This window comes from Agelaius tricolor, unplaced genomic scaffold (assembly GCF_023055355.1).
Source record: "Agelaius tricolor isolate 1412-34295 unplaced genomic scaffold, bAgeTri1.0.p SCAF_16, whole genome shotgun sequence".
Taxonomy (NCBI): Eukaryota; Metazoa; Chordata; class Aves; order Passeriformes; family Icteridae; genus Agelaius; species Agelaius tricolor.
Window position 1 is genome coordinate 7,955,643 of NW_027269276.1, and position 11,737 is coordinate 7,967,379.

At 52.3% G+C, this 11,737-nt stretch overlaps 1 protein-coding gene across 1 annotated transcript; it reads right to left on the reverse strand.

Moving 5' to 3' along the window:
* Nucleotides 1-292: 292 nt before the first annotated feature.
* On the reverse strand, nucleotides 293-8,349 carry RHCG (Rh family C glycoprotein). Its single transcript, XM_071441321.1, has 10 exons — nucleotides 7,881-8,349; nucleotides 4,277-4,463; nucleotides 3,834-3,984; nucleotides 3,346-3,493; nucleotides 2,796-2,962; nucleotides 1,996-2,133; nucleotides 1,504-1,640; nucleotides 855-979; nucleotides 609-682; nucleotides 293-514 (listed from the first exon to the last, which is right to left on the reverse strand). The coding sequence occupies exons 1-10, from the start codon at nucleotides 8,065-8,067 to the stop codon at nucleotides 449-451; spliced, it is 1,380 nt and encodes a 459-aa protein (XP_071297422.1). The 5' UTR covers nucleotides 8,068-8,349; the 3' UTR covers nucleotides 293-448.
* Nucleotides 8,350-11,737: the final 3,388 nt, after the last annotated feature.

Consider the following 11,737-nt stretch of genomic DNA (forward strand, 5'->3'; position numbering starts at 1 on the left):
CAGCTGCATCCCGTCCTCAAAAAGAACCAGCCCAGCCTGTGCTTCCCACCGTGGGTGCTGTCATCTCAGGTGCCAGCTCCCAAACCAAGTATCTCCCCAGACTGCATTATCTAATACATTGTCTAATACACCCCGCGTGTGCTGCCACTGTTCATGCCTCCACTTTGTCCCCAGGGCACCAGGAGTGTCCCAGCGCCTCTGCTTTACCCCGGGCAGCCAAGAGCCCTCCTGGCAGCTGCTGTGCCGCACATCCCACCCCTCTCGGCCGCTGACACACGGCAGCACAGGCCTGGAAAGAAGAACACGACTTTATTATATCCACAGCAGCTCGTTACAAAGGCGGCAGAGCAGGGCAGAGCCCCGCGGTCACGGGGCACGGACGATCCCTCGGCGCGGCAGCGGGGCGCGGTGCTGCGGCGGGGAAGGCGGGCGGGCGGCCGGGCGCGGCTCAGGGCGAGGCGGGCTTGTCGGGGTTGTGCATGTGGTACACGTCGCTCTCCTCGTCCTCCGGCACCTGCGGCAGAGCCCCCTGAGCCCCCCGGGCCGGGCCGCGGGCCGACAGCGCCATCTCGTGCCCCCCGCCCCGCTCCCGCTCCCGGCCCGCTCACCTCCCAGTAAATGCCATCCTCGAAGCAGTTCTCGGCCGCGGCGTCCCCCCAGATGGGCAGCTTCAGGATGCCCCCTGAGAGGAGGAGGGCAGGCCGGTGGGCACGGGGGGATGCGGGATGCTCCACCCAAGGGGGCAAACGCAGCCCTGGCACTGCGCTCGGTGCCGTCCCCCCAGGATGGATCCGGCACATGGATCCGGCCGCTGTTTCAGCATCCTCCCCTCTCCGCGCTGCCCTCCGGCTTACCCACGATGGCTCCCCCAGCGAATGCCATCAGCAGAGACACCACAATGCCGGCTGCCTGGAAGCCTCCCTGGATGCTGGGTGTCCGCGTCTGGTACACGCCCGTGAAGTCAAACGCCTTGATGAACCTGCCGAGGGCAGAAATGGTGATGATTGCCCCTGGCAGGAGGAATTCCCCGGCTCCGGAAGAACCATGGTGCCTTGCTCTTTTTGGAGCTCTTCCCTGGCCCCATCCCTCTTCTGCAGTGGACCAATGACCAAAACACCGCTCACTTCTTTCTCTGACCCCTGGCAAAGCTTTACCAAGGAGGAGCCCAAAATACAAACAACCTCTTTGTAATTCAGACTTTTAGCCTTACCTGACCCCACAAAACAATGCAGGGGAGAGGGAGAAGCACTTCCCTCCCCACTGTGGCCCAGAATAATGCCAAACAGCGGGACTGTGGCTCACTTTATGAGGCCACCAAGAGTCAGCTGCATAAGATGAGGCTACAATTCAGTAAGCCCAACACAGTCAGCACAACCCATGTTTTTGAGGGATAACTCTGGGCAACTCTGAGCTACTAACAAAGGCTGTTATTTGCTCCCTGCTCCCAGCCCACAGAGCTTCAGGTAAAATTTGTTCTCAGGGAAGATTTTCAAGCCATCTTACCCTTCCTTTCCGTACACATCTTCCGTGGCTGCAGCTGCTGTGATGGCCCCCACAATGCCCCCAATAAGGCCTGGCATGGCATGGAGGTTGTGGATGCCACATGTGTCCTGAATGTGCAACCTAGACTCCAAAAAAGGCTGAGGGGGAGGGAAGTAGAGAGAGATCAGGGAACTGAGTGTGGCCCTGGAAAGGATTAGTTTCTTCCATGGAGGATTGGGATAAGCAGAGAAAGAGGAGAGATATTGTGTCCCATTAAAGAGCTAAAGGCTTGTAGACAAAGATGTGAGCCAAGCTCAAGATAAACTAACAACATATCCTCCAAACACGCTCCTGTTGGGAGTCTGAAACTTCCTGAGCATTTTGGGCCAGTAAAAGGAGACAGAAGTGCATCTCACAAGGGATTCTGGAAAGCAGGAACTGTCAAAGGGAAGTGAATCCATTTCTGGTCTCCTCAGCAGGAGCAGGGCTGCAGGCCCCTCGAGCAGCACTCACCGTGAAGTAGACATAGCCCAGCGTGGACACGATGCCAGAGATGGAGCCAACAATGAGGGAGCCATATGGGGTCAGCATCATCTCGGCGCTGGTGCCCACGGCCACGCCGCCGGCCAGCGTGGCGTTCTGGATGTGCACCTGCAGGGGCAACCACTCTGCCTTGGCATCTCAGGGACATTGCTATTGCTCAGGGATGGTGCAAATGGCAAAGCGGGAGAATCAGCTCTGAAAATGTTTCCAGAGGAAATATCAGGGCCCATTTTCCTACTTGGCGGTGAAAAACAAGAAAAGAACAGGCAGCTTCTGTCTGTAGCACAGGTGCACAGAGACTCCCACTCCCCGTACCACACACGTTCTTTGCATCCACAGATATGGGTGGGGAGTTGTGATGAGATGGAAATTGTCTCACCCGTGTGTCATGCAAGCTCTGCTGTCACAGAGACATGTCACCCACACATCCAACACGTACAAATCAGCCCCCTGATTGCTCACGAGCTGCTGCGCAGGCCTTGTTTGATGGGGAGCGCTGCCAAAAAGGGCTCTGCAACGTGTCCAAGAGCAGGTCCAGTCCCTGCTGTGACTTGGGAGGGCATCACCCCACACTTCAAGCCCTGCAGGACCCATTCCCACTTTCTTATTCAATATAGCCTCAGAGTTTCTGCCTGGATGCTGGTTTCACCATCATCCCCAGAAACCCTGTGTCTGTTCAGCAAAACACAAGTGCCAGTAGTTTCCTAGACCCTTGATCAACCTCATTATATGTCCCTGGGGCAGTGCAGGGCTCTGTGCTCCCATCTTACCATGTCAAGCTTGCCCTTCTTTTGCAGCATGCTGGAGAAGGCCATGGTGGTGAGGACACAGGCAGCCAGCGAGCAGTACGTGTTAATGGCAGACCTGTGCTGGGCATCCCCGTGGTCAGAAATGGCTGAGTTAAAACTGGGCCAGTACATCCACAGGTACAGGGTACCTGGTGGGATGGGGCAGATGGGATGAGGAAGAGAAAGGGAAAAGAGAGAATACAGGGATTGAAAACAAAACTCTTCTGCACGGGGGGAAATTACATCCCATAGTCCTGCTTCCTCAGATCCATGCCCCACATGATGAGACCAGCATCAGGAAAGGCTGGCAGAGAAAGGGAACCAAAATGCTTCCTTATTTTCCCAGGCACTGTCTCAGCCCAGCCACTGATGAAGGGAGCTGAGTAACTCTGAAATGTGAAAGATCTCTGGGATACAGAGCTCCTCAACTCCATATCCTGGTTTCATTTTTTCCCAGAGACACAGAAGGAACCAGCCCTGTGCAGCCCAGTGCTCCCCATGCAGCAGCAGCCCAGGATGAGGGCTGGCTCACCGATCATAGCAAAGAGGTCAGAGTGGTACACGGAGCCCTGCTTGTCCTTGCTCTGCTCCAGGTTGGGTCTGTACAGGATCCGTGTCACCGTGAGGCCAAAGTAGGCTCCGAAGGTGTGAATGGTCATGGAGCCACCTGCATCCTTTACCTGCAGCCATGGGAAAACAGAGGTTTGCCTCTGCAATCACCACTTGTTCTGGAGCTGAGGCCTGATCTGCATCATGCCCAGCTTGTCTGTGCACCTGACAGAGGACCCAGTGCTCCTGAATTGTCAGGCTTATGTGTAAAACCCCAGAAGATCTCCCTTGCCAGGGAAGTACAGCCCACTGCCCCTTTCCTTCACAATCTGCCTACTTTTGCTGCCTGGATTCTTGCATTTTTAATGCTCATGAAGGCAGTGGCTTGGTGGGGCCATAGTAAAGGGAGACAGTTTGGAGAGGGGCAGGGAGGGAGGAGCAGAACAAAGCAGATACTACCTAAAGCCTTACATGAAGAAGGTTGAGGAGGATGTACTCATTCACTGAAAAGAGTGTGACTTGAAACAAAGTCATGACAAGGAGCTGTATGGGGCTGGTTTTGCCCAGGATGGCCCCAAAGGCGATGCACACAGAGCCCACGCAGAAATCAGCATTGATCAGGCTGGAAAAAGGGAAGGAAAATTGTGGTTTAATAAGGAAAAACTTCTCTGTAAATCACTCTTACCCACCCCCAGCTCTAGAGATCCCACCTGAGGAAAAAGAAGTGATTAGGAGACATCCCTAGATTTCCCACTGACCTTCCTCCCATCCTCACACCCCCACATTATTCAGGTAATGTGGATGATACGTGTTCCCAGCACTGACATACAGGTGCTGCCAACTGCTTGGCTCTCATTCCAGCTCTTCCACTGGCCAGGCCAGAGGTGCCATCCCAGAGCCCAACTCCTCCTTACTTCTCCACTCCAATGAGGATCTTCCCATCCTTGAAAGAGTGGAACCAGCCTTGCATCAGGAGAGCCCACTGGATCCCAAAGGCAGCAAGGAGGAAATTGAAACCCACAGCTCCGAATCCATAGCGCTTGAGGAAGGTCATGAGGAAGCCAAAGCCCACAAAGATCATCACATGGACATCCTGGAAAGCTGTGCAGAGGGAAGGGAGTGTCAGCTCTGCCAGGACAGCAGGGCTGCAAGTGCCCCGTGCATTTGGTCTTGAAAAGAAACTAATTACATTAGTAGCAGTAGGGGGGAAATTCAAGAGAAAATGTGTGTTTGCCTCATGTCCCCATGTTTCTAAGTCTGAAAATGGCTCAGCTTTTAGAAATTGGCTTTTGGTTAAAAGGCTCGGCCTTTAAAGTAAATGTTTACTAAAAGCTGTGTGCAAAAGAAGACCTGAGAGTAATGGAGTGTACAAAGGAAAACGTTTTTCTATTCAGATTGTTTTTTCTCCTTTTGTGAAAAACTCAAAACCATCACGTGAAATGAACAGTAAAGTTTTGTTAAAACACGTAAATGGCCATTTTGGGTAGGTCCATTCAGTGCAGGGTCCTGGTGATGGCTCAGAGCAAGGAGAGCACAAGAACGAGGAAAGTTTACAAATACATTTTTAAATGCTTTGGAAATCAGCGGCAAAATACCCTTGAGAGCAGAACCCCACCGTGTGAGATTTTTAGTGCTCAAACCAGAGAGACCCAGTTCTTCCCACTAATGGTCAGAGCTGCTCACCTGAGCCCCTCAGATGCCCTTCCCCCGGGGGAAACCAGATCTGTGTGAGCCTCTTGAAAGACCTTCTTGGTGCAGTAAACCTGCTGTACTTTTTAATGCTGCACCTTTCTATCAGATAAGCATTCCTTTGCAATTAAGTGAGCTGAAACGCTTGCATACTTACAAATTGAACCATGCAAACCCTAACACTGCAGGCCACTCAGCCAATGGAAAGAACAGGAGACCCAAGGCTGGGATCCCCCTTGGGAGACTTCTGCCAGCAAAACCATGCTACAGAGCAGATAAATACAGCACTGAGGGAGCTAAACCAGAATATTCTGCATTTTGCAGTGCAGAAATCATTATAGCCACTACATCCAGCAAAGTCTGTGCACTCAGAGAGGGTGTAAGCTCAGGGCAAAGGAAATTCTGGGGCTGCAAGTCTGCTCTACCCTAAAACTGTGCTGAAATCCATCAGCTCCTGGTGCATTTCCACAGGGCTTGTGTCTGCTACTTCCCCTGAAGCCTGGTGAAGAGTTGTGTGAAGTGCAGCTCTGCAGAAGCTGGGAGTTTTGTCCTTTTGTGCTTTAGAAGACCTTGCAACTTAAGGATGAGCAACTTAAGGATGGACAGGCTTACGCCATGTAGTGCCATGCTAATCTGATTGCTTTTAAAAGATGTCCCCCCTATGAAATCACTCTTTAAATAGGAAGGAGACGAGATCTGCAGCTGGCACTGTTCAGCAGAGGTCACTTCCAAAGCACTTCTCCACATGTCCTAAGAACCAATCTTAGTTACTGTGGTTTTACCACACAATCCCATAGACCTTCCCTCTGCAGCTGTATTTGTTTCCTCTCTCTCTTTTCAGTGTAAGCAGCACAATACACAGCTAGATTTATCTGCTGCCATTTGCATCATACATTCATCCTCTCATCCTAAAAGCAGAAATACACAGGTCAGAGTTAAAGCTGTGGACTGCGTGCCTTCCCAAAACCCAGAGGATCCCATTGTGTGTTAGACCCTGTATGAACTCAGGAGGAAGAGCAGATCTTTCTTTAAACCACACCCAATCTAAGACCTTTTTCTAACCCTTGCCTTTGTTTTCTCTTAGTAAGAATAACATTGTTATCATTCAGAGGCAATACAGGCATTGCCATGCCCTACAGATTTTGTAAGCCTGCTTTTGTGGCAGGACAATAGCCATAACTATCAAGAATAAGTGTTTGGGTTTTGGGAATGCTCTTGGGGACAAACAAATCTCATTTCTTTTCCTCTAGAGAGCAGATGAGTCACTGATTACAAAATATCCATGTGCAATCCAAAATGAGAAGGAATTGTCTCACTGACTGGACCTGGCAATGGGCACCATTGACACAACCACATATTGGCTTCCTGAAACCAGGGCAGCTTCCCTCTGCCTGCCTTCCCAATCTTTGCTGGCTTGAAGGACCTGTTCATTTGTCACTCATCCCTCTGCCACTGCAGACATGTGCTGGGGACAGCAGTGGTCACAGATATGTTGGTGCAAATGATCTTCGGGTGATCAACCACCACAGTCTTCTGAGCAGCACTGGATGGACACAAGGATTAAAATTCCAGGGCTTGGCCACCTTGTCATGTTTGTCCATCTTTGCAGAGAGAGAAAATTTCTGATTAGATAAGGGAGAAAGAACAGCTGTGCTTTTGGGCACGTGAGCTCTTCCTCAGGCCTGAAACAGAAACGTAATTCAAAGCTAAACTGAGCAGCTGCCCTTAGCTTGATTTAGTTGTGTTGAATCCATCTTGCCATTTGAGGGGGAATATTTGGCACTGCAGAGCAGGAGTGGGATATGAGGACAGAAGAGATGTCACTTCCTTATCTCCTACACACTCTTTCCTGATGTCCTCCCAGCACACCAGCGACAAGAGCAGCCCTCAGGCACTGCTGCTGCTTCACACCAACCTGTGTGGGGCTGGTCCCAAGGGCAGATGCCCAGGGAGAGCCCAGGGCAGCCACGACCGTACATGAACCTGGAGGCTGACTGAGCAGCGGGTTTCTGTAAGCAAATCCTTCTCTCCACTAGCTAATCCTCAGCAGCCACAGGTTGCTATAGTTCCTTTGATTTAGCAGGTGTTTTTAATGGAAATGTTCTAAATAGATGCATGACTCAGGCCTGTTGCTTCCTTGGAAACAATTGCCTACAGAAGCACCATGTTCTGAAAAGCTCACAAAGATGACCAGCCCTGGAGATCAAAGCCACCCAGAGGCACTGGCTGGCCAGAAGAGCTTTAACCTTCTGAATAATTTCTGTGTCACTGTGATGCAGAACCCAAGAACCCTGAGAACCTGGCAGCTCAGGAGGACTCTGGCACTGAAATACCAGTAGCTAAAGGGTAATTCACAAGTGAGGGGGTGGACAGAGGAAGAGGAGGAAGATGTCACAGGATCTCGACAGCCGTTCCTCTGTGTGCACAGAAAGGCTTGCTCTGATCCAAAGCTGAGGGAGGGGGCAGAGAGCTGAAACTTGCAGAGTGTTGGGAACACGTCAGCCCTATTCCTGGAGAAAAGACGTCACAGTACCCTGCTGACAGAGCCCCAGGGCACCAGAGGGCCATGAGGCTTTTCTCTGGCTCTTTGGTGAACCCCAAGCCAGCCTCGAGGCAAGAGCACAACCTGTTAGCAATTGGTGGAGACAGCACCTCTGACAGGCTCTGCCACAGCACAGGATAGGATGGATGGGACAGAACGGGATGGGTGGGATGGGATGGGATGGGATGGGATGGGATGGGATGGTGGGATGGGATGGGATGGGATGGGATGGGATGGGATGGGATGGGGAGCAGCCAGCACAAGGATTAGGCTCCCAGAATACTCACAGGGGTATCGGAAGTAGAAGTCGTTCTCCATGTCACTGGTCAGGTTCATGCCCTGTTTCTCCTCCTCCCAGTGCGCATCAGCTTCAGCGCCGAAGCGCACGAAGACCCCGAAGAGGACAATCATGGCCAGCTCCCAGAGCAGGCACACCAGCGGCAGCCGCCAGCGCATGTTGGTGTTCTTGGCCATGCCCTGGCGCTCCCTGTCCCTGTGCAGGGGCTCCCGGGGCTGAGCGAGCCGCGGCCCCCGCGCCACCCAGGGCCGGGCACATATATAGGTCAGGGAGGGCGAGGTGGGGCCCAGGGAGGTGCCTCCGGCAGGATCACGTTTCAGAGCACTGGAGCTTCAGCAGGGTTGTTCCTCTAACCCACCTTCCTCCCTGGGAGGAGGGACAGCCTCAGCACCTTTCCTCTGAGCTGCTCCGAGCACCTCTGAGCCCTGCCTCCTCGGGGACCAGCAGAGGTGGAGGCCAGTGTGACTCAGAGTGTCCAGCCCCCTGCTCTGCCCAGTCCCACACCCCTTCCCTGCCCCTGCCAGGAGCACCTTCATCCCACTGTCCCCTCCCTCCCAGCTCTGGGTGCTCCCCTCACCCCCTCCCCAGCTCTGAGATCCCCTTCCCCAGCTGGCACTGTGGGTGAAGGCACTGCCCTTTGCTCCAGCTCTTGGCTTTTGGAAAAGCAGCTGAGGTACAGAACAGGAAGAAGAGGAAGGTGCAGGCTTCAAACCAGGTACTGAGATCCTCCATGAATGCAGAGACACGTGATGGCCCTGCCAAGGCTGTAAGGATGTTCAAGTGACACGTGTTCCATCATTTCCCAAAGTGATTTACCCAGAGCATCCTCCTGGCAAGGCAAACTGAGCTGGGGCTGCAGAACCAGGGCAGTACTGTGAGATGGTGCTGGAGGCCTAAACAGCCCCTCCTCTGGTATGGTTTTCCTTTAATTAACAAACATAAGCACAAAAGTCCATTTTTCCTACTGTTTTGAATTATGTGCTCTTTCCCCAAAGAGCCAGGCACGTCCTTCAAACGGATCCCAGCTCCTTCCTCTGCCTGCAGATCCCTGGTTTGCCTGTCAGTCTTCCAGAGATGAAAGACTGCAGCCCAGGCAAGCTGCCCAAATTTGCTGATGGCATCTAATTGTGGCCCGCAGGCTGAGCAAGCAGCACTGATTTTGGTGTTGATTAGGCAATAATTTGAGTTTATTATTTTTTCTTGTGTGCTTTTCTTCTCAAAATGACAGATGGCAGAAAAATGCTGTGGATGGTCTTGAAGAGACTGACGGCCACACAAAATCATCCTCCAACCTCATTTGAACCCATGCAGGCAGCAGGATAGAGACAGTGCTGAAAAAAGAGAGAAGCCCATCTGCCTTAGCCCTCACCCTGCACGAGCAGAGCTCCATGTGACTGGGGTCACTTTCTGGGGACACCTAAAGCAAAGGGATTTTGCTGTTGTCTGAAGGACGAGCTCCCCCTCGAGCAATGCTGCTCAGGGTGTGGTTTTGGGTCTCCCATTACACAGGGTGTTTGCAGGGCTGTGCACACCAGGATACAAAGGATCTCCAGCTAGAAGGAAGCTGAAATCCCCAGACAATACTCGATCTCTAATTGCTGGAACACTGTTGACAGTTGCCTGTTCTGGTGCCAGCTACGTGGTAGGACTGGTATTGTGCCCTGCCCTAGAGCAGCCTTTAGACACCTCAAAAAGGCAGCACAGAGGAGCATTTTAAAACAAAAGGGAACTTGCTTAGGGATTGTAGCCACCAGCAGCTATACTTTGTGATTGCTCTAGCAAAAGAGTAACTGCAGAGCTTTTCTAATCTATGCCATCACTGAAATGGCAGGGTTTCCAGAAAAGCAGCTTGCAAAGCCCTTGTGCAGACCCCAGAGGCAGTAGTTTTGTCCCACTTGCTGTCCCTAGCCCCTCTTCCCACGTGTGGAGGCCAGGAACAAAGGCTAATGGCTTTTCTGCTGGCCTGATAGTCTCACCTTGCTGCACTGCCCCTCCTTATCAACCTGCAGATCAGCACTTTGTCACTGCAGCCCCATCAGGGCTGGCATGCTCCACTGGCTGTCCGTGTGTTGAGAGCCCATTAAAGGACCAGCTTCTCTCCAGGCTCCTTTCCAGGGCCAGGATAGCACTGGGAAGGCTGAGGGGGTTGTGCCAACACACGTGTCTGCAGCAGTGCTGGCAGGGCACATCCTGTGATGGGTTAGACCACCACTGTACCCACCCTACAAGGCTGGTAGGACACACAGGGCAGGTGTCACCATGCCTCAGTCACAAATATCAGGGTGCTTAAATGTCCTGTAGGAAACTTCAGGCTGGTGTCATCTTGCTCCACCACAGAATTTCACCCATCATGTCCAGCACCCATAAGAGCTGCAAAGCTTCTCCAGAAAATCTCTGGGATGATGCTGGGGGAGAAGGAACATTTGTCTTTCTGCTCAAGAGATGTGGGACCAGGTCTGGCAGTGTCCAGATCTCAGTTACCTTGGGTGAGGGTTGTTCAGTACTGGTCCCAGCTGGGTCTCTCCCAGTTTCTCACTCTTATGAGCACTAAATATGTTTGAAAGATGTAGAGACAAAATCTAAAGCACAGAAATCCCTCCCTCTTGCCTGGAGGCCTTGGGGCAGCTTCACCCTGGATGGGAGGGAATGGGTGCGCCCCAGAATCAGTGCTGAAAGCAGCCACTACCAGTAGCCTTTGGGCACATGAGGTGGAGAAGGCACTGGAAAATGAGGATTTGGGGAGTCCTGGAAGCCTTGATGTAGCACAAGTGAGACTCTGGGCATTGCCCAATATCAAAGGTGACTTGTTGCTTGTGCAGGTTCTTGAGGAGTGACCTGAAAGCAAAGCATCTGAGTCAATACAAAACAAAACTTTTTTCCAGGCTGGCTTAGCAGAAAGGCAAACAAACTTTCCACCAGGGCAGGACAGAGTGGTGCTATGAGGGGAGATCAAACAGTTCACTTAGGTCTGGGCTTTCTCATCATTTTTTTTCAGCCCCCACCATTAAGTATCCCTTGGAGATAAATGTTGGGAACAGGACAAAATAAAGCAAGACTTTTTTAAGCTAAATAAGAAAATTTATCTGGATCAAAGTGACAACCACACATGAGCCAAATTCACAAATTATTTTTCTTGCGCCCTCTCCTTCCTCCCAAGAAACAGCATTTACCAGCAAGTAAATGATTGTCCAGAAAGCACCCAAGGACTGTTTGAGAGGGAAGTCGGTGTCCTTGTGGCGCAGGCAGAGAGGGCAAATGTCTGTGAAAGCAGCACGAACATGGGACAGCACAAGAAGCAGGGGTGTGAGCAACTCTGGCTGTCACACTGGGAAACAGAGTCACCTGGGCTCAGCCAACACCTCTGCTGGCCTATCCACCTCTGCTGGATAGGCTTGCAGAGCAAATCCACTGAGGTGGGCAGGAAAGGAGAAGGGGTTTGAGTAGCTAGCAGCAGTTCCTGTGTTGGAAGCTGTCAGGCTTTCCTGGGAAACTGCCCTTTGCCCTGGGTTTGTTTCGGGTCCAGGGGGACTGTGATAAGGCAGGTTTTGGTCACACTCTGCTAAGTGTCCTCAGCAGACTGCTGGGACAGATGCCAGTGGCTGGACAACAGCAGTGACATGGTGTGGCTGGCTTCTTCTCAGGGCTCAAACAGCAGAGAGATGTCAAGAGATGCCAGCCCTGGCCAGGAGAAGGGAGCCCACATCCCCGAGGCTGCAGGCTGCCCTCTGCACTTTCCCAGGGACACCTGGTGTCCTTCTCTTGCTCTTGGTGGCAGGTTACTCCTGCCCAGCCGAGTGCATCCGCTCCTGGTTCCAGCTCATTAAACCCACTTGTGTTCACAATCAC